This window comes from Pongo pygmaeus, chromosome 1 (assembly GCF_028885625.2).
Source record: "Pongo pygmaeus isolate AG05252 chromosome 1, NHGRI_mPonPyg2-v2.0_pri, whole genome shotgun sequence".
Lineage (NCBI taxonomy): Eukaryota > Metazoa > Chordata > Mammalia > Primates > Hominidae > Pongo > Pongo pygmaeus.
In genome coordinates, this window is record NC_072373.2 from 80890378 (window position 1) to 80913849 (window position 23472).

Consider the following 23472-nt stretch of genomic DNA (forward strand, 5'->3'; position numbering starts at 1 on the left):
GTGTATATGCACCACATTTTCTTTATCCAGTCTATCATTGATGGGCATTTAGGTTGATTCCATGTCTTTGCTATTGTGAATAGTGTTGCAATGAACATACAGGTGCATATGTCTTTATAATAGAACAGTTTTTATTCCTTTGAGTATATACCCAGTAATGGGATTGCTGGGTCAAACGGTATTTCTGCCTCTAGGTCTTTGAGGAATCACCACACTGTCTTCCACAATGGTTGAACTAATTTACATTCCCACCAACAGTGTAAAAGCATTCCTATTTCTCTGCAACCTCACCAGCATCTGTTGTTTTTTGACTTTTTAATAATAGCCATACTGGTGTGAGATGGTATCACATTGTGGTTTTGATTTGCATTTCTCTAATGATCAGTGATGCTGAGCCTTATTTCATATGTTTGTTGGCCACATGTATTAGATCCATTATTTCCGATGGTACTTTTATAACTTCACTGCTATACAAGAGGTTTTAGGCCAGGCACGGTGGCTCACACCTGTAATCCCAGCACTTTGGGAGGCCGAGGTGGGCAGATTATCTGAAGTCAGGAGTTTGAGACCAGTTTGGCCAACATGGTGAAACCCCATCTCTACTAAAAATACAAAAATTAGCCGGGTGTGGTGGCACATGCCTGTAATCCCAGCTACTCAGGAGACTGAGGCAGGAGAATTGTTTCAACTCACGAGGTGGAGGTTGCAGTGAGCTGAGATTGTGCCACTGCACTCCAGCCTGGGTGACAGAGCAAGACTCTGTCTCAAAAAAAAAAAGAAGAGGTTTCAGCTAGAAGTCTAATTGATTATAGGTGACTTTGGAGGGAGCAATTTCAATAGAGCAGTAAAGCTGAAAACCAGATGGCAAAAAGGTACTTACTAAGTGGGAACAGGGAAAACAGCTTTCTGTAGAGATGAGGAAGAAAGATGGAGCCTCAGAATATCACTGAGAGTTCAGCTCAAGAAACAGAAACCAGCTTAGGGATGTTTTTTAAAGGAGTTCAATTCAAGGAAGTAGCTATTTACGAACTTAAGTTTCTTAAGTGTTGCAGGGCCTTAAGTCAGGAGTTGCCACTGGAGCTATTGATTTCAAGAGTACCTTCCCATACCTAGAATCCTGAAGTTGCTGCTGCCTCCACTGCTACTACCATGGCAGTGACTTAGGCATTGAGTCTGCCACAACTCAAACACTTGTATCTCCTACCTTGTCTGCCTGTAGCAACATTAGCAGGAAGATAGCTTCTGCTTTGTCCTGTCTTCCAAATCTCATTTAGGACTTCCACATCACAAGAACTCTAGCCAAAAATGTGTCTGGGGAATGTAGTTTTTAGATTTCTAATTTCCATCTAGGAGGAGGATAGAATAAAGAGTTGAGAGAGTCACTCTGTAGAATCGATCACATCTGATTTCTGTTGCTTATTGTAAGCCATTTGTAAGGTAATTATTAAGAAAGAGGAGAGGCCGGGCACGGTGGCTCACGCCTGTAATCCCAGCACTTTGGGAGGCCGAGGCAGGCAGATCACGAGGTTAGGAGATCAAGACCATCCTGGCTAACACAGTGAAACCTCGTCTCTACTAAAAATACAAAAAAAAAAATTAGCCGGGTATGGTGGTGGACGCCTGTAGGCTGAGGCAGGAGAATGGTGTGAACCCGGGAGGCAGAGCTTGCAGTGAGCCGATATCGTGCCACTGCACTCCAGCCTGGGCGACAGAGCTAGACTCCGTCTCAAAAAAAAAAAAAAAAAAAAAGAGGAGAATTGCTGAGCCAAGGGAAATACTCTGTGTTTTCATGCTTGAGGTAGGAAAGAGCTTGGTGCCTTTGAAAAGTTGGAAGGGGTTGATGTGACTAGTTTGAAAAGTTGAAAGGGGTTGATGTGACTAGTTCATTTCAGGTGAGGTTGGAGAGGTAAGCAGGAGCCAGAGCATGCAGGACTATAGGTTATGTTGAGAATTTTTTCTTTAAGACATAGGGTCTTGCTGTGTTGGCCAGGTTGATCTTGAACACCTGGCCTCAAATGATCCTTCCACCTTAGCCTCCCAAATTTGCTGGGGTTATAGGGATGAGCCACCACACCCAGCCCAAGAATTTTGCATTTTCTCTTAATGAAAGCATCAGAGATTCTTCGGCAGGAAAGTGGTATGATTCAGCTTATGTTTTTTTAAAGCTTATTCTAACTGCTTTTTGGAAAATATGTTTACTAGGAGTAGAGGTATCTAGGAAACCAGATAGACCAGCAAGTGTAAAATCTAAAAGCCCAATATTCTAGGCAGGAGAATATGGTGCTAGATTGGATATAGAAGCCGACTGATACAGGCTATATATTAGTAGTTGTATTGACAGGACTTGGCAAGAATTAGGTGTTAGAAGTGCCAAGAGTGGGTCGCAGCTATTTCATTATTTTATTCCTTTGGGGAAGTTTCTGAGCATTGAATTGTAGGATTCTTTAAAATAGTAAAGCAAGACTGGATAGTAATTATGTTATAGGGATGGAGTAGAATGTGGAACGATTCTTTTTCGGGGAGATAATAAGAATGCCTCTCTTGCAATTCTTTTGTGGGGAGATATTAAGAATGCCTCTCTTGCCTTCAGGTCCATGGTGTTAAAAAAGAAAAAAGAATGCCTCTTAAATTTTTTAGTAGTAATGTGAGTATACATCAAAGGTTAAATGTCTTAAAATGTATTTAGAAAAACAAAAAGAAATAGGAAAATATTTACCAAAAAACCCTAACCCTCTATGCTAATGTTTATGTTCTGAAATTTTACTTATATACGTGAATCTTTATAGTTTTTGCTAAAATACTAAGTAATTTATATAAAAGTGAGTTAAGAGGTTTTTCTGACTCTTTTTTTTAGTTGAGCTCATCCTTCTGCAGAATGCCCAATTCTTTCAAAAAAAGGAGAACCAAGAGATCATAATTTTACTTTTAAAAGTAACACCTGTGTCAAATAAGACTTCATTTTCACTTCAGCCAGTTCCTATTGTTGGCTGAAACAGCAAACAGATCAGTAAGAGGCAATAGTTACGATGCCATGTGGTCTATTGAAACCTAGTGAAAAAGACAGGATTGAATTATCTAAATATTTCACCTGAAATAACATTTAATTGTGACCCTCTTCAGGTTCTATAAATTTACATTACAGCTATTTTTTATCTAATGAAAAGTGAGATGTGAAGCCTGTCAGAGCCCACAAGCCTGATGTTTTAATGATTCCTCATATACAAACAATTTATGTATTTTCCAGTGCCAATAAGTGTATTTACCGTGAACCTGCAGGTGGCTCATTCAATGAGATTAGTATTATATAAATAAGTAGTTGAGTTTAATTTTGCAGTTACTCTTTCTAAAGCCTATGCATAGGTTCTAGAAGGATCCTTAGACTTAGCAGAAAGTAGCCTCTGGGTCTCTCCCTGGCTTCCTTTTCTACTTCCAATTCCTTCCGCATCTTTCATTATCTCATTTTAGTTTGAATTCATCTGACATTGCTTATCTCCCAGGAATATAAAACTGCATAACTGTATTAGTACAAAGTTGCATACTACTGGGAAAAGCTGTTTGATGAGTCAGTTTTGGTAAGATATTTTTGAAGTGCCAGAGGAGTCAAGAGAGCACTTAGCATGTGCTGTTTAGTATTACAAGACTTGTTGCAGAAGAATACTAGTAATGGATAGAAATGAGAATATTTGCTGTTTTAGTTATGGTGGTCTCCTCACTGGCATTTGATATTAAGTTTTATTACCCTTATTGCCTGTGAAAGGAGGACAATGATTGTAACATTGTTTCACAGCTGTTTTAGGGTTACTAGGACTTGAGCTATACTAGCTCCTCTTTTAATGTTTATCCACATATTTATATCACTGCCAACATAGTTATCCTGTAGTCTAGAGAATATTTTTTCCTTGTACTTAGATTTTCCTGGAATGAGACTAGTGACCTCGTGATACACCACCATATGCTACTCATTACAGTCATGCACTGCATAATGACATTTCCATCAACACCTGACTGCATATAGGATGCTGATCCCACAAGATTATAATGGAGCTGAAAAATTCCTGTTGTGGCATAGTCACACAATGCATTACTCACATGTTTGTGGTGATGTTGGCATAAATAAACCTACTATGCTGCCACTTGTATTAAAGTATACTGTATACAATTATGTATAGTATATAATACTTGGTAATTATAATAAATGACTATGTTACTGGTTACTATACTTTTTATCATTGTTTTAGAGTATACTTTTTCTACTTATTAAAAAAAAGGTTAACTATAAAAGAGCCTGAGGCAGGTCCTTCAGGAGGTATTCCAGAACAAGGCATTTTATCAGAGGAGATGACAGCTCTATGTGTGTTATTGTCCCTAAAGACCTTCCAGTGGGACAAGATATGGAGGTGGAAGACGGTGATTTTGATGATTCTGACCCTGCGTAAGCCTAGGCTAATGAGTGTGTTTGTGTCTTCCTTTTTAACAAAAAGGTTTCAAAAGAAAAAAACTTAAAAAATCGAAAAAGCTTACAGAATAATGATGTAAAGAAAAGATTTTTGTACAGCTGTACAATGTGTTTGTGTTTTAAGCTGTGTTATTGCAAAAGAGTCAAAAAAAGTTAAAAAATACTTAGAAGTTTATAAAGTGAAATAGTTACAGTAAGCTAAGGTTAATTTACTATTGAAGAAATAAAAATTTTTTTATAAATTTAGTGTAGCCCAAGTGTACAGTGTTTTATAAAGTCTGCAGTAGTGTACAGTAATGTCCTAGGCCCTCACACTCACTCACCACTCACTCACTGACTCACCTAGAGCAACTGCCAGTCCTACAAGCTCCATTCATGGTAAGTGCCCTCTATAGGTCTACATTATTTCTTACCATATTTTTACTGTGCCTTTTCTGTTTAGATATGTGTAGATACACAAATATTTATCATTGTGTTACAGTTGCCTACAATATTCAGTATAGAAACATGCTATACAAGTTTATAGCCTAGTAGCAAATTATATAGCCTAGATGTGTAGTAGGCTATATCATCTAGGTTTGTGTAAGTACACTCTATGATGTTCACACAATGAGGAAATCACCTAATGATGCATTTCTTAGAATATATCTCTGTTGTTAAGCAATGCATGACTGTATCTGAATATATTCTATAGTTGATCTTTTTCTGCAATTAGTAAATTTCATAAATCTTTTTCTAGTTTTTTTCTTAAATAGAAGGGCATTTTCAATTCTTACATGTCTCTTCTGTATTGTGGAGAACTGAAACTGAGTGGCTTTATTATGAAAGTAAGTTATTCTTTGTCCAGACACATTTTATCAATCTGATAGACCTATTCAATAAACAGTGACATTCTTTACAATAACACAGCCATAGAATAATTAAATATATATTCCCTTCTTTATTTTCAGTATTTTGCCAATCACTATTCTATATTTGGTGCATTTTTTTGATATCTTAGATTTAGAGGTCATTCTATAAGTCAAAATTCTTCCTCCCACAGCAGGATTACCTGAGCAGAATTTTTAGTACTTATGATGAGCTGTAGCATAGCCAAGAATTTGACTTGATGGGACTCAGCATGCAAGGTTTTAGGGGAGGATGAATATGCCTGGAATTTTGTGGAATTTGAAAGACTGCTGACCCTCCAAGTACAAATAAGTATTGCTCTTTAATGAGTCTGATTTTCTCAGCATAACCTGTTATTTATAAATACTGCAATAACTTTTTAAGAATTATTTATGGTATTAGATGAAATTATATGTTGGTACTTTGTGTTGCTTTTATGATCTCATAATTGTTTCTGCTCCTTGAAGGGAGGGGAACTATGCGTGGTAGTATGGTCTTCACCAGAGTTTAAGCAGCAAGAGGAATGTAAATCTCTTAGAAAAAATTAGGGGCAATCCATCAGGAAATGGAGGGGGGAAGGGCTGTTATTATTTCACTCTCACTTTTAGTATTTTTTAATATTTTTGTATTTTTTAGTATTTCAGTATTTTTTACTTTATAAGCATATGTGATATTTTATACTAATCAAAACTAAAATTAATTTATCAATACCTTTTTTAAAGAGGATCTAACATGAAAGCCTAGATTTTAAGAGCAGCTATGAAGAAAATACCTATTGTTTTATATCTTTAAGTTTCATTGTTATCATTTGCCTAAATAAAACATTTTATATCAGTAAAAATACTTCATGTTTTCTGAGGTTTATTAATGGATAATAATAGGTCATAATTAGCTTATGATCTAATCTAAACTTATACCTTTATTCTAAAACTATGATGATTACAACTCTTGAGATGTTATATATTTATTTAAAGATAATATAATATTTGGTTAGATTATCTTTGATATTTGTCAAAATATACCTTTCTGTCTCTTTAAGAATTGTCTTAATCTCCTTAAGACAGATTCTGTTTTATCCTTGTCTTACAAATAAGAACATTAAAGCAGGCACAGAGAGGTTAAATAATGTGGTGTGGTCACACAACTGTTAAGTGGCAGAGGCAAAATTCAAATCCAGAGAGCCTTTTTCCACAGCCCCCACTCTTATTTGCTACTCCATCCTGACACTGAATTAGAAGTACTGTCATTTTATGTCAGTCAACAAATATTTACCAAACATTTACTGTGTGTTCATTAGTAAGATACAGAATATAAGGGAAGTTTTATATTGTGTTCAGGGATTGAAATCTAATGGGATCTTACTAAAATAGGCTCACAAAACAACTATATAAATTGCAAGTCAAGAAGGCCTATATTGGAAGTGTAAACTACTGTAGGAACATTGAAGAAGCAAGGATTACTCTGATTGGGAAGGCTTAATTTGCTTTTATAGAGGAAACAGTGTTTTCACTGGGATGTGTAAGCTTTCAAGGCAGGTGTGAGTGAAGTAGATTTAGGCAAGAGTGGGAAGGACCTTGAATGCCACACTGAGGAGTTTAGACATTTGGCCATAGGCAATTATGAGCCTTCAAAGATTTTTTGAGCAAGTAAATAACATGATCATATTGGCATTTAGGTACAAAATTATAGCAGCATGCAAAATGAATTAAAGATGGTTTGTTGTGTTGGAGAAATAGAGAATGTCAGTAAGATGAAGTGTCATGAAGATGGCAGAAGACCATATGTGCCCATCATCCCCTTGCTTACCAAGTCTTTACAGGAATTTACAGGAGATACTGTTTCACTGTGTGTTGTTTTAAAGAGTAAATCTCCAGTGATGCTGGAAAACAAGGAAGAGTACACACACACACACACACACACACACACACGTATGTTTTTGTTTTTGTGGGTTTGTTTTTTTTTGTTTGTTTGTTTTTAGTTTTGTTACAGGCCATAAACTTCAAAAGACTCAAAGCAGATAAGATTGTATTGTTGAGGAAAACCAACACTCTAAAACATGCAGGAGAGAACTTCTCCAGAAGGGGTAGGGGTACTGGGTGGGCTGCACATCAGACATATGGATGCAAGGCTGAGGAAGGGCATTGGGGCCATAAGCAGGGTGGTTAGTTGGAGGGCTGCATGAAGAGCAGCAGAGTAAATCAGCGCCTTCACATTTGCTTGCTTACGTTGAGCAGAAGGCAGTTGATACTTTTAGCCACAGCCTAAGGCACTGAATGTGGGGCTTGAGCTAAAGAGGCAGAGCAATGGGAAGGCAGCTAATAACACTCAGGAAAAATGGTAGCACCCCCTTCTGAAAGGAAGGCAACCAGAGTACCTCATCTAGCAGCATGTCCCTGGCATCTATGACAAGCAAATAGAGAACTCATAAAAAAAACAGCCAGGAATTACCAACCATTTTTGTTGTTGTTGTTTTTGAGACGGAATCTCGCTCTTTCACCCAGGCTGGAGTGCAGTGGTGCGATCTCGGCTCACTGCAACCTCCACACCCCCAGGTTCAAGCCATTCTTGTGCCTCAGCCCCCCAAGTAGCTGAGACTACCGGCACGTGCCACCATGCCCTGCTAATTTTTGTATTTTTAGTAGAAACAGGGTTTCACCATGTTGATCAGGCTGGTCTCTAACTCCTGACCTCAGGTAATCCACCCGCCTCGGCCTCCCAAAGTGCTGAGATTACAGGCATGAGCCACTGCGCTAGGCCAACACACACGAGCCTCTTCAGATTTCAAGTGCTGTGCATGTAGCAGACACTTATATGAAAGTAATCTTTTAATGAATGTAGCGCAAGTTAAATAAAATTTTCTTTTTTTGAGACAGGGTCCTGCTCTGTCTGACAACCCAGGCTGGAGTGTAGTGGTGTCATCTTGGCTCACTGTAGCCTCGACTTCACAGGCTTAAGCCATCCTCCCACACAGCCTCCCAAGTAGCTGGGACTACAGGCGTGCACCACTACACCCGGCTAATTTTTGTATTTTTTGTAGCGACAGGGGCTCTCTGTGTTGCTGAGGCTGCTCTCAAACTCCTCCCAAAGTGCCGATTATAGGCATGAGCCTGGCCATCAAACAAAATTTGAGAGCAAATAGGTTCTAATAAAACAGTTTACTGAAACTGAGTAATTTAAAAGTGTTTTTTTCCCTGACCGGAAATAAGAAAAAGAACATTAGTACTCACTTTTCAAAATTTCATAAATTACATCTTATGTCACAAAATGACAGCTTCCCACTATATAAGCAGAGTAAGGCTTCTGTTTGTTTTCTGAGATAGAGTCTGATCTGTCGCCCAGGCTGGAGTGCAATGCATAGTCTCGGCTCACTGCAACCTCCATCTCCCAGGTTCAGGTGATTCTCCTGCCTGAGCCTCCTGAATATCTGGGATTACAAGCACGCACCACCATGCCCAGCTAATTTTTGTAGAGACAGGGTTTCACCATGTTGAGACAGGGCTTCACCATGTTAGCCAGGCAGGTCTCGAACTCCTGACCACAAATGATTCACTCACCTCTGCCTCAAAGTGTCGGGATTACAGGCGTGGGCCTCTATGCCCAGCTGAGTAGGTTTTTAATATTGGATACTCACTTGCTAGAAAAATTATGGAGAACAGAGTGAAAGTAATAAATATGAAATAAAATATAAAGACATCCTTATTTTCTACTTTATCAAAATGTTTTTCCTAAACATAATACATTTATAGCTGACATTTGATGGAAACCTGGCAAATAAAACTTAAGTAATTAAATAAATGCATGCCTTTAAAACATCCTTAAGTGACGGAACCACAAACGTGAATGCTGCTCAGAATCTTTGCACCCTAAGCTACACCTGTCATGATTCTTTCTGATTTCCACTTTCATAGAGGTGATCCACTTACGACCTTGGCCTCTCAATCTGTTGTTCTTCTTCCTTCTAATATTCTTGCCCTCAAACTAACCTTAGCTATGGTTATGCCTTAAAACTGATCATTATCAATCACTATAGCCCCCTCTCCTCCCACCCACAGTAATCTCAGTCTTGAGTATCTTTTAACTTTCCATCTCTCTTCCTCTAACATACTGATCTCAATGATTATCCCATACCACTAGGAGCTCAAATTCATTGATCCACCTTTTCATTGTCAATTACCTCTATCCCCTAGGTCCTCTTTTCCTGTCTCTCTCAATTAAAATTTTTTTGGACATCATTATCATTCCCTTGCCTCTGTCTAACCCTCGTTAAATTCAGGGCTATTTGTGACCATATTTTTTCTCTTAAAGATGAACTACCACTAAGTTGATACAACTAACATTTTTTTAAAAGCTTTTGAAATCAATAGCATCAAATTGGTTCATTTTAAATCAAAGTTGTTAAGATCTCTACTGTCTTTATAAAATACAAGTCTTTCATAGTAATGAACTAGCTTCACATTTTGTGTGATTCCCATAATCTATTGATAAAAAGAAATGCAATTATTATTTTTCCCCAATGTAGATGAAAGCAGACTTTACATTGGGCCACAGAAAAACCCTTATAAGCACTGTCTATATATAACATGTATTTCATAAATAAGTTAGTGTTTCATATAGCTAGTGTTTTTCTTTTTTATACCATATGGCTAACTTTAATCTATATGTGAATGTATATTTAATAGGAAATTGCCCGGCATTTACGCCCTGGAACTCTCAGAGCAATCTTTGGTAAAACTAAGATCCAGAATGCTGTTCACTGTACTGATCTGCCAGAGGATGGCCTATTAGAGGTAAGATAAAGAAGGTAAACATCCTATTTATATTGCAAGCTCATAAATTATCTCAGGAGTTCTGATGTGTAAGAAAACTTTTTGTTTTATTATTATACTTTAAGTTCTAGGTTACATGTCCAGAAAGTGCAGTTTTGTTACATAGGTATACACGTGCCCTCGTGGTTTGCTGCATCAACCCATCACCTACATTAGGTATTTCTCCTAATGTTATCCCTCCCCTATCTCCCCCACCCCCTGACAAGTCCTGGTATGTAATGTTCCCCTTGGATGACTCTCTTACTTGGCCATCTGATGATTTTGGACTGCAACTTTGAAAGACCAAATTGTAGCATGCTGCATAGCTTTCAAAGAATTTAGATTTTTTTTTTCTGGTTGGCGTACGTTATGATTTTAAAATAATTAAATTGTGTGAAATTTGTTTTTATATCAGGTGACTATACCATCACCATAAATTGCTAGTCATGAAAATACATACAGTTGACTCTTGAAAAATGTTTGAACTGTGCTGGTCCACTTATGTATTCATTTGTTCAATAAATATATTAGAAAGTTTTTTGGAGATTTGTGACAATTTGAAAAAACTCTTGGGTGAACTTTGTAGCCTAGAAATATCAAAAAAATAGAAAAAAATGTATATTATGAATGCATAACATATATATAGATACTAGTCTATTTACGTGTTAATCGGCTTTTTGTTATCGATGAAGCTCCCGGTCAACAGCATTAGTAGTTAAGCTTTTGGGGAATCAAAAGTTATATGTAGATTTTTCCACTGTGCAGGGGATAGGTACCCCATACCTCCACACGGTTTAAGGGTCAACTGTTTTCCAATGAAATTAAGAAGTCCAGCCAGGCTCACTGGCATGCACCTGGAGTCCCAGCTACTTGGGAGGCTTAAGTGGGAGGATTGCTTGAGGCCAGGAGTTCAAGGCCACAGTGTGCTATGATTGCATTTGTGAATAGCCCCTGCACTCCACCCTGGACATCATAGCGAGACTTTGCCTCTAAAAAGGCGAGGAAGGGGTCTAATATACAGTGTGATAGTGTTACCCATGGCAAATTCATATGGGTCTACAGCAACCTCAGTACCTCCCTCTTCAGAAGAAAGAATTCAACTGAGGAAGCATAAGGCAGAAGGAGAGACTGAGGCAAGTTTTAGAGCAGGAGTGAAAGTTTACTTAAAAGCTTTACAGCAGGAACAAAAGAAAGGAAAATACACTTGGAAGAGGGCCAAGCAGGTGACTTGAAAGACCAGTGTATGGCTTGACCTTTTGACTTGGGGTTTTTATATGATGGCATACCTCCAGGGTCTTGCATTACTTCTGACCACTTGCCCAACTCCTGAGATCTTATTGAGAAGCCGCTCGTCACCAGTTTTAGGTGTTTTCTATCTACTAGGAGACCGCCTTTCCCTGGCGCCAGCTGTGACCAATTATTACTTCAGCGAGACAGTTAACAACCACCTGACCATCACCTGATGGTCTCCCGACACTGCTGGTGTGAGGTATGGGAGCCCTTTCCTGCCCCGCTCATACCCGACTAGCTACCAATTATAACAATAGCACTCAAAGTGATAGCTAACATTTTGGTCACCTTTATTAACCAGATTCTACTATGACACATGCGTTGTATAAATGATTTCTTTTCATTGCCATAGCAACTCCAATAGGCTGGTATTCATTATATCTGTTTTTTTAGGAAACTGAAATTGAGACTCAGAGAGGTTAAGTAACATCCCCAAACCAGACAGCTAATATGAAACAGAGTCATATTTGATCTCTCATCTTTTAAATTAACGTAAAATATGAAACAAAAAATTCTGAGGAAATATAAGTGAAAATGGGTCTGGTTTAGGGTTAAGAAAGTCATTTCTAGGCCAAAATCCAAGAAGGAAACTGTAAATAAAAATTTTATTTTTTTAACTTCTTATAGATTTTAAAATTTTTGTGTCAAAATAAGCTAAATGAAATTTAAAAAGAAATAATTTAAGTGATTATACTATAAATGAAGAAAAATGGTTGATATCCTTAATACACATTTATTTTAATGAGTATTATGTTTTATGTGATCAAATCTATTAGTCTTTTAAAAAAAAAAATTATGTCCTGGAAATTGTACATAGAAAAGCCTTCCCCAAATATTTTGTTTTCATTTTCATATATTGAAATGTTCAATCCACCTGGAATTTATTAGACATAAAGTGTGAGGTATGGATTTAGCCAGCTATCACAATATTGTTTATTAATAATAAACAATTTATTTTATTTAAGTGGCTAAATCCATCCATCCTTTCATTATTCTTTCTCATTTATTGAATACTTATATACATCCTTGCCTGTTTCTGAACTTCCTATTTTATTCCATTGATGTGTACCAGCAAAATACTGTTTTTATTATTGTAGCTTATTTATACTTTACAAAAGTGTTCTTGGTTAGTCCCTAAAATGTATTCCTCCAAATAAACTTTTTATTTATTTATTTATTTATTTATTTATTGAGAGGGAGTCTCACTCTGTCGCCCAGGCTGTAGTGCAGTGGCACGATCTCGGCTCACTGCAACCTCCGCCTCCTGAGTTCAAGCATTTCTCCAGCCTCAGCCTCCTGCATAGCTGGGATTACAGGTGCATGCCACCATGCCCAGCTAATTTTTTGTATTTCTAGTAGAGATGAAGTTTCACCATGTTGGCCAGGCTGTCTCCTGACCTCAGGTGATCCACCCACCTCAGCCTCGCAAAGTCCTGGGATTACAGGCATGAGCCACCATGCCTGGCCAACCTCTGAATGAACTTCAAATGACTTTTTACCGAGGTCTTTACTCCACCCCTACAAAATGCAAATGGGACCTTGAGTGACGTTACAATATGTTTATAAATTATATGGAATGTCATATCTGTAATAGTGAGTTTCTCCAACTTCATATGTGGTATGCCTCTCCTTTTATGCAAGCAGTAGAGTCACTTTTTTTCATATAGTTCTTAGCAATAGTCTATTCAATTTATCACCATAAGTTTCTTCGTTGTTGTTATAGGAAGTGACTTTGTTAGCTCCATTAAGATTTTCTGGTATAATCCAAGATATTTGTAAAACCTTATCTATTATGCATCTTTGTATGAAATTTAGACATACTTGTGAAATGTAAAAATGTACCTAGCTTTATTTTTTAATAACCAAAAAGATTAAATGTTTATTTTAAATTTTAACTTTTTTATAAATAAATATTTCCTCACCTTCTGATAGCTTGGACCTATCAACTAGGTTTGAACAGAGACTTTTACTTAATGAGACTGAAATGTTATTAACCATGAAATTTATACCCATTAAAAATATTATCCAAGAGGGCCTGAGGAAAAAAAAAGAAAAAGGAAAAAGTATTATCTAAGGTATGCCTATGATTTTGCTCATATCGTTTGAAATAGATTATTACTGCCTGTAGTTTGCAAAGCCATTTACTAAATGATTGCAATTTTTCTGATCTAACTTCACTGGAGATTTCATTGTACATTAATGACTGTGGTTTAGAGAATTAATCAAAAATCAGAAGTTAGAGCATCAGTAGCTTCCTCTTATATGGCTGATTATTTTACTTGATATGAACTAGAATAAGTCACATTTTCTTTCCATGCCTCACTTCTTTTATCAATAAAATGAAATAAAGAGTGCTGATATAGTCAAGGATGCCCTTATCAATTAACTACTTTCAGATTATTATTTGGCTTCAGATGATAAAATATTATGAAAATACATAAAGGCCAAATGAGGTATCTGGCTATAGGTCTTCAAAGTGAAAATCCGAGTGACACAAGACAAGTTGTCTGATCAGTGAGCACTTTGTTCCTAAGATCAGCTCTTCATTAGGGGGACATCCTTTAGATGCAGAGTGACCATAAAATTTATTGCCCAATTAAACACCCTTTGAAAGGCAGCTCTAATCAGAAAAGATGTTCAGACAAGAGGCATAAACCAGAACTGTCACATGCAAACTGGAATATATTGTTATCCTATTTATATGGCAAGAAGACAAAGAGGGGAACATGCTACTTCTCTTTAATCTTTCCCTAATGTGATGTTTACTGAGCTATGTATCATGGGTGTAGAGCTCAAAAAGTATGGCTTCAGTTTATATTTTGTCATTATCCATTATTTTATTTATGTATTTATGTATGTATGTATGTATTTATTTATTTATTTATTTTTATAGCAAACAATTATAGAACATGTTTTACTTGCTGGATTGTGGTAGGATCAAACAACTCATTTCTACTGTTCTCCTAGAACTCATAGTAAGTTTGAGAGGTCAAAGATCTTAGCATGAATACAGAAATTTTTTTCTTTGAATATTGCTAATTCTGACCCAGTGAATTTTGTGATTATAGGAATAAATTATGGTATTTATAATATGAGACATTCTAGAATGTTCTGTCACTGTTAATGTTCTCTAATACTCTGCTGGTTGTAACTACAATGATCTTAAATTTGTGTGTTAAAGATAGCATTGATGGTAAAATCTTCAGCTGAGTAATCAAATACTAGTTTTCTATTAATAGCAAAGAATTTTTGAAGTAATAATGCCCACTGCTGGCAATGATACAGTAAAGTAGATACCCTCATATAGCTGGTGACAACTATGAGCAAAACATATTGAAAGCCTTGGAATATTTCTTTTTTTTTAATTTTATTTTATTATTCTTATACTTTAAGTTTTAGGGTACATGTGCACAATGTGCAGGTTAGTTACGTATGTATACATGTGCCATGCTGGTGTGCTGCACCCATTAACTCGTCATTTAGCATTAGGTATATCTCCTAATGCTATCCCTCCCCCCTCCCCCTACCCCACAACAGTCCCCAGAGTGTGATGTTCCCCTTCCCGTGTCCATGTGTTCTCAATGTTCAATTCCCACCTATGAGTGAGAACATGTGGTGTTTCGTTTTTTGTCCTTGCGATAGTTTACTGAGAATGATGATTTCCAATTTCATCCATGTCCCTACAAAGGACATGAACTCATCATTTTTTATGGCTGCATAGTATTCCATGGTGTATATGTGCCACATTTTCTTAATCCAGTCTATCATTGTTGGACATTTGGGTTGGTTCCAAGTCTTTGCTATTGTGAATAGTGCCGCAATAAACATACATGTGCATGTGTCTTTATAGCAGCATGATTTATAGTCCTTTGGGTATATACCCAGTAATGGGATGGCTGGGTCAAATGGTATTTCTAGTTCTAGATCCCTGAGGAATTGCCACACTGACTTCCACAAGGGTTGAACTAGTTTACAGTCCCACCAACAGTGTAAAAGTGTTCCTATTTCTCCACATCCTCTCCAGTACCTGTTGTTTCCTGACTTTTTAATGATTGCCATTCTAACTGGTGTGAGATGGTATCTCATTGTGGTTTTGATTTGTATTTCTCTGATGGCCAGTGATAGTGAGCATTTTTTCATGTGTTTTTTGGCTACATAAATGTCTTCTTTTGAGAAGTGTCTGTTCATGTCCTTCGCCCACTTTTTGATGGGGTTGTTTGTTTTTTTCTTGTAAATCTGAGTTCATTGTAGATTCTGGATATTAGCCCTTTGTCAGATGAGTAGGTTGTGAAAAGTTTCTCCTATTTTGTAGGTTGCCTGTTCACTCTGATGGTAGTTTCTTTTGCTGTGCAGAAGCTCTTGAGTTTAATTAGATCCCATTTGTCAATTTTGGCAAGCCTTGGAGTATTTCTATAACTTTTGTCCTAGAATTCTACTTCATAGAATCTAAGCAAAGGAAGAGAGTGGCAGCAGGACTACAAAATGGAAAGTTATCTGCACAGATGTTCATGGAAGGAGTATTTGTGATCATTAACAATGGAAATAATATGCATGTTTACAGATACATCCCACCTTCCCTCCTCTAAGAAACCTTCCATGGCACCCATAGTCTGCATCAGTCCGTATGTGTGTTTTCATAGCACTTTGCCTTCCTATACTATAGTGGTGTAGCCAAGAGTCAAAATAGCTCTGTACTCCTCCTGGGCAAGTTACTCATCTCACTATGCGTAGGTTTCCTCACTCTGTAAAATGAAGATAACAGTACCTGCCGTATCAAATATCATTGTGCCTAGCAAATAGTAATTGTTCAACAAAGGATAGTAGTTATTATTACTATTACAGCGCAGTGTCTGTTTCCTTATGTGAGACTGTGAGTACACATAGTAGGGAAGAGATTTTTTCTTGCCTGGCATATAAAAGCTCTTCAATAAGTGATTTTTGAAAGAAAGGAAGGAAGAGTTTAGTTAAATAAATTATATTTTTTGCACTCGGTGAAAAAGTATGTCACACTTTATAGAGAAGACTCTATAACAGTGTTTCCTAGCCTTGGCTGCACATCAGAATCACCTAGCCAGTTTTTTAAATACTGACGTCTAGACTCACCCCCAGAGATTCTAATTTTTTTTTTTTTTTGAGACACAGTCTCGCTCTGTTGCCCAGGCTGGAGTGCAGTGGTGCAATCTCGACTAACTGCAACCTCTGCTTCCCAGGTTCAAGCTATTCTCCTGCCTCAGCCTCCCAAGTAGCTGGGACTACAGGTGCATGCCACCACGCCCAGCTAATTTTTTGTGTTTTTAGTAGAGACAGGGTTTTGCCGTGTTAGCCAGGATGGTCTTGATTGCCTGACCTTGTGATCTGCCTGCCTTGGCCTCCCGAAGTGCTGGGATTACAGACATAAGCTACCACACCTGGCCAAGATTCTAATTTTTTTAAACAACTTTAAACTTTTACAAAAGTTGCAGGTATGGTACAATAAATTTTTTATGAACATTTGAGAGTAAGTCATCAACATTATGTGCGTACTTCTGAATCCTTTAGTGTGTATTTTTAACATAAAAGGGCATTTTTTTTTTTACATAATCACATTACAAGCATCCAAATAAGGAAATCAACATTCATTTATTACTACCATCTAATCCTTAGACTCCATTCAGATTTCACCAGTTGTCTCCATAAGGTTCTTTGCTAGCAAAAGGATCCAGGTCAGGACCATGCATTGCATTTAGTTTTCTCCTTAGTCTCTTTCAATCTAGATCAGTTTCTGAATTTTTCCTTGACTTTCATGACCTTAACACCTTTAAAGATAACAAGTAGAGATTCTAATTTGATTGATCCATTTATCCCTTTGCTCATCAGAAATTTTTCTAGATGGCTTCCACCTACAGTTCTAACAAGATACTGGCAAATTTATTTTGCTGTATGGCATACATTACTCATACGAGAAGTCATTTGTTGGCTCCCCCTTGTCTGTGAAAATGAATGATGCCTTTGTGATGTTATGACTCAACCTCGTGTACGCCTCCCACTTCAGTGTTAGTTGTCACCTCGTGTCACCAATGATACTTCTGAGAGGCAGTTTTACATTCTCCTTGCTTCCTTATCTTTCCCCAGGATTCGTTGAAAAACATCTTTGGGAATCATTTTATGTGGGGAAAATAATATCTACTTCTTTGCCTTTCACTTTACCTCTAAACCTGTGGTCTTTTCGAAGGACCTTCTTTTTCTTATTTTCTCTTAGGGGAACAACCAAAACTTTGCATGTACTAAAATTGAGAATCTCAATGTTGCTGAATGGGTATATGGTAGAAAATTCAAGTATGTTTGAATTTTAATTTTGTATACCAAAATGATAGGTCAATCATTCATTTAGGTACTTTATTATTATTATTATTATTTTGAGACAAGGTCTCACCTTGTCTCCTGGGCTGGATTGCAATGTCATGATCATGGCTCACTGCAGCTTTCACCTCCTGGGCTCAAGCAATCCTCCTGCCTCAGCCTCCTGAGAGGCTAGGACTATAGGCTGTGCGACCATGCCCAGATAATTTTTTTTTTTGTAAAGATGCAGTCTCATCATGTTGCCCAGGCTGGTCTTGAACTCCTGGGTTTGAGCAATTCTCCAGCCTCAGCCTCCCAACGTTCTGGGATTATAGGTGAGAGTCACCATGCCTGGCCTGTATTTATATTTTTTAAACATTAAAACACTTCACTGAGAACACAGCAGTAAACATGTGGCTCTTATCTTCACAGAGCTTACCTTCCAGGAGACAGTTATGTATATGTATAGCAAACATAGGATGATGAAAACATGGGTCTTTCCTGTTTTTTTGTCTAAATGTTCTGTAACTTGGTGATACCACTTTTGTGATTATAAAATTTTAAGAAGCATATAAAATATTTAATTGTATGTATAAGTGTAATTGTCCAACAGGTTCTTCCTGTCCCCTGCACAGAGAAAATCAGTTCACCAAGACTGTGGTATTGAAGTTACCATTTTAATTGACAAGAGGCCGCCCACATAAGAGATGGAATTATTACTCAAATCAGTCTCCCCAAAGGATCAAAGGTTAAGGTTTTTATGGACAATTTGGTGGGCAAGGGCTAGGAAGTGTGTACTGCTGACTGACTGGGGATGAAATCATAGAGATGTAGAAAACGGTCCTCTTGTGCTGAGTCTACCTCTGGGTGGGGCCACAGGATCAGTTGAGTCATAAGTCAGGGTCAAGGTGAGGTCCATCGGTTGCCAGAATGCACATCTAAAAAACATCTCAAAAGACCAATCTTAGGTTTTATAATAGTGATGTTACCTACGGGATCAACTGGGGAGATCACAAATCTTGTGACCTCTGGACCACATGACCCCTGAGCAGTAAAGCATTATAGAACCTACGTCTACATTTTAGCAGCATTCAGGCCCCTCCCATAATATTAATATTGTGGCTTTTCATTAGTTTTACAAAGACAGTTTTCAGTTCCTGAGCCAGGAAGGGGTTAGTTCTTGTTTTCAGGTTAAACTATAGACTAAGTTCTTCTCATGGTGAGCTTGGCTGACACCCAGGAATGAGTGAAGACAGCCAGTCTGTGAGGCCAGAAGCAAGATGGAGTCAGCTATGCTAGACTCCTCTCACTGTCATAATCTTTGCAAAGTCAGTTTCATAAGTAGTTGATCAAATCTGAATTTGGATACATAATTATTTCTGCATGGATTCTTATTCTGGTACACTCTGGGGGAAAAAATAGTGAATCAAGGATTAATCAGAAATAAACATAGGTGCAGGGTGACTAAGATGATTGGACAGGCCCCAATTCCTTTGCCATGATTAACGCAGGCCTCTGCACATACTGACACTCATAATTTATCTTTAGTTTTAGCTTCTATCTTGAAAGAAGAAGAGTTGTGATTTTTAGTAGTACATTGTCAAAGAGGGAACAACTTGTACAAATACAAAAGCAAACAGCTTTCTCTTAGAGATCTAAAAATAGTGCAGTAAGACTGGGGCTTTGACCAGGAGGTAGAAAATGGCAAGAGATAAAGCTGGAAACGTCAGCAGGGGCCTTGTAAAGTCATATTAAGACAACTGAACTTCATCTTGAGGCCATTAGGGATCCAAATAAATGTTTTACCCAGGGGAATAGCACAATCATATCTGTGTTATAGAGGTCACTCTGGCTGCAGTGTAGAGAACAGATGAAAGGGCCCTGGGGTCGGGCAGGGAAACAAGTGGGTGGAGTCTAGGGGGACAGAGACTAGGTAGAAGTCTATTAAGTAATTCAGGAGAAAATTCTGGTTTCCTGAATTGCTGTGGCAGAAGGGATAGCCAGAAGCAGTGAGCTTCAAAAGACATTTAGTGGGGTAGAACAGACAGCCTCAGAGACTAATTGGATGTGAAAGGTAGCCTGTGGGAATGAATCCAGATTAATGCCTATCCCCAAGCAAACATGATAGTACCATCTTTTTCTGTGATACCAAAATCTAAAAATCTAAAAATGTCTGAAAACCAAAGTTTTTTTGTAAGTTTAATGGTAAAACCTAACCTGATCTTATATCAAGTTGTGTATCATTAAACAGTTTTGTTTCAGTAGCTGGACAAAACATTTAATGTGTATCATTTTTATTTAACCTATTTAGTGTGACTCTTCACACTGCTGTAAAAATATTAATGTATTTGATGATGAGTGACTTCCCAGACCCCTTGGAGTATTATATAATATATACTGTATATTCCAGATTATTATTGTAAATTCCAAAACATCTGGCACCAGGAGTCTTGAATAAGAGATAGTAGACAAAATTTGAAGTGGCCATGGAGAAAGTGCTGATGACAGAATATATATTTATGGGTTGTATTTACAATTCAGTTGATTTAGGAGATTACATGTATTACGGTGTTATTATTTTCTGGTGAACAGTTTGGCCCAGGGGTGAGGTTTTTACAGGAGGGTACGATGAGGAAAGATAATTGAGGATATTAGCAACTGTAGTTGAAGTTATAAACAAGGAAAGATGTGATGGCAGGAGGTGCTTGAAGAAAGAGAGAAAGTAGATGGGCCAAGGGACCGAATGCTTTTCTAAGGTACCTACAGAGACCCCAGGAATAACAGGGAAAGAGCTGTGTCACGGTACACTTCAGAAGTGGAGCTTTCCATGGTAATGGATGATATGGTTCAGGGTGTGGCCATGGAAGGAGGTAGCCAGTGTGGAGTGGAGATCGGTATCAGTCACTAGAGATATGTAAGTCTAGGAACTGAGAGAAGCTTTCATGTTGAGTGGCATTGAAATCACCTAGGATCATGGTTAGGAGGTAGGGTGGGGAGGAAAATGGTGACCCTTAAAGTCTGAAGTCTTTCACAAATGAGGGAAGTTTGTGAACCAAAGGTGTGACAGCAACAAGGAGAAAAGATCTAGCCAGATGGCATAAGCCTCAAAAAGTCAGGAGTTCATATATAAGGGGAGGAGGTCTTAAAGTAGCACTGGGACAAAGGATAGAACTAGTCCTACCCTCCTGGCCAGAGATTCTTCTCCTGAGGACTCCAAGGAATTGATGCCCTTAGGGAATATCCAAGTTTCATTTAAGGCTAAGAGGCCTATGAAGAGATTCAGGTTTCAAGGGAGTTTACAGTGGCACTGAAGTTCTGCAGAAAGCAATAGGAGTAGTTAGAGATTGGGGAAAGGAAGAAGAATCTCAGAGCCACGTGAGAATAGCAGGATGGCAGAAAAGAGGTGAATATAATGGCCTCCATGTTGGTGGGTTGGGGTGTGACAAATTAATAATTAATTTTCTGGTCACTAGTAAATAGAGACCCTAAAATCATCTTTAAAAATGAGAACTTTTATTTTTCTGCCCCATAATTTGAGATCTGAAGGTAGGCATGTGGGACTGGTATGGCAGTTCCATAATACCATCAGTCACCCAGTCTCCTCCTCCTTGGTACTGTCATCATCTTTAGTATGTGCTTTTTGCCTTGTTGCCACAGAATGGTTGTCAGAACTTGAGTTATCACTTCTTTTTTCCAGGCATAAAGAAAGAAGAGTGAGGGCAAAAGGCGAAGAATGCCAGCTGAGCTAACACTTCTCCCTTGCCCACCTTTAAGCTTTTCCAAAAACCAGAGCCCCCACCCAACAGCTTCTGGTTATGATTTTTCTTGTTGCTGGGATTTAGTACTGTGGCCGCCCCTGTTTAGAAAGGAAGTGAGTAAATGTAGTTCTGTTAGTTGGGAACATTGCTCCCACTAGCAAAAATCAAGATACTGTTAGAAGGAAGAAAGGGAAAATGAATGTTGGATAGGTAAAAAGCAGTATCTTCTCCAGGTGGTCAAGAGGCATTTAGCTAGTAAACAGGCTTCCAATAGAACTGGCCCCAGCTGATCCCTAGTGCGGTTTTTACGTGTCCTCCCCTGCTCTAGAACAGCTGCATCACCTGAGAACTTAGGGGATATGAAATTCTCGGGGTCCACCGTAGGCCAGCTGCTTAGCAACTCTGGGGATTTGACCCAGGAATCTGCGCTTTAACAAGCCCTCCAGGTGCTTCTGATGCCCGTGAAATTTGAGAACTACCGTCCTAGTGCAGTGGTTCCCAATCAATGGCATGCATTAAAGTCACCTATAGAGTTTTTTTTAACTGTGTAAGCCTAGAGCCCTATTATAGAAGATTCTGGTTAAGGAGGTCTGGTATGAGCTTCTTATATCTATAGAGTAGAGCCCCGTTATTCATGGTTTCACTTTCCACAGTTTCAGTTACCCGTGGTCAACCATGGCCCAAAAATATAAAATGGAAAATTCCAGAAATAAACAATTTATAAGTTTTAAATTGTATGGTACCTTAAAGAGCAGGGTTGCAAAAATTAAAAAATAAAAAGTTTTAAATTGTATGCCATTCTGAGTAGTATGATGAAATATTACAGTATATTGTAATAATTATGCTATTTTATTGTTAATCTCTTACTGTGCCTAATTTATAAATTAAACTTTGTCTCTCATATATATGGAAAAACATAGTATAGATAGAGTTCGGTACTATCCACAGTTTCAGGCATCCACTGGGGGAACTGGAACATATTCCCCACTTATAAGGGGGCACTACTGTATTTAATGTTGCAGGTGATTCTGATATTCTGATATGGCTGATAGTTAAACTAGCATTTAGAAACCACTATCCCAGTGAGTAGGGGCACACCAGACTTTTTAAAAACTTATAAAAGAACCTATCAACATAGTAAACAGACAACTTACAGAATGGGAGAAAATTTGGGCAAACTATGCATCTGACAAAGGTCTAATATCCAGCATTTATAAAAAACTTAAAAAAATTTACCAAAAAAAAAAAAACCTACATCAAAAAGTGGGCAAAGGACATGAACAGACACTTCTCAAAAGAATACATACACCAGACTTTTTAGAAGTCGGCTTTGGTTCTGCTTTTGAGGAAAGCCTAGACCCTGTGAGCAGGCCAGCAAAGGGATTGTTTTGCTTTCAGGACTTAACTGACAGTTGGAAGCAGCAGTAGCCTCTTAACTTTGAAGGGATCAATAGCTTCTCTAGATGGATTTAACTGTAGCCAAGGGTTGTTACACTTCCAAGGGAGTTCCAGTCTCTGAATGGGGGAATCTTTGGCTTCTCTGGAAGGAGCCAGCCATGACCTGATTAATTACCAAGATTTTTTGGGGGAAGTCTCAATGTTGAGGCTGCCATTTGCCCTCCCAGGGAGGAGAGACCTGAGATATGCGGTATGCATGTATTGCATGGATGCTGAGGGTTACAAGGACAGAGGCCCTGGGTTTCTTGCAGCTTAAAATAGTTATCTGCAGGTTCATCAAATCTGCACTCACCATTTGGCATGGTCATGTGGCTCAGAGGTGTGCAGGGGACCAACTCTTATCGTTCTCCCTGTGGGTTGTGGAAGTGCTTTGAGGGCCTGGGCTTATCAGGGACTTTTGTATCTCCAGCTGCAGGCTTTTAGTCTGTTGAGTAAATGCATGTGGGAATATATCATGAATGGGGACAGTGGACCTCCATACCCTCTCTCTTTTTATATG

The 23472-nt window shown here is 38.1% G+C and overlaps 1 protein-coding gene across 6 annotated transcripts in view; it reads left to right on the forward strand.

The window, feature by feature from the left end:
- Positions 1–23472, forward strand: part of NME7 (NME/NM23 family member 7) — a 229751-nt gene that overhangs the window by 181630 nt on the left and 24649 nt on the right. For all 6 annotated transcript variants that reach the window (XM_054495624.2, XM_063648948.1, XM_063648956.1 and 3 more), the window contains one exon: positions 10024–10131. In XM_054495624.2, the coding sequence (XP_054351599.1) occupies positions 10024–10131 (108 nt within the window). The remainder of the gene's footprint in view (positions 1–10023; positions 10132–23472) is intronic.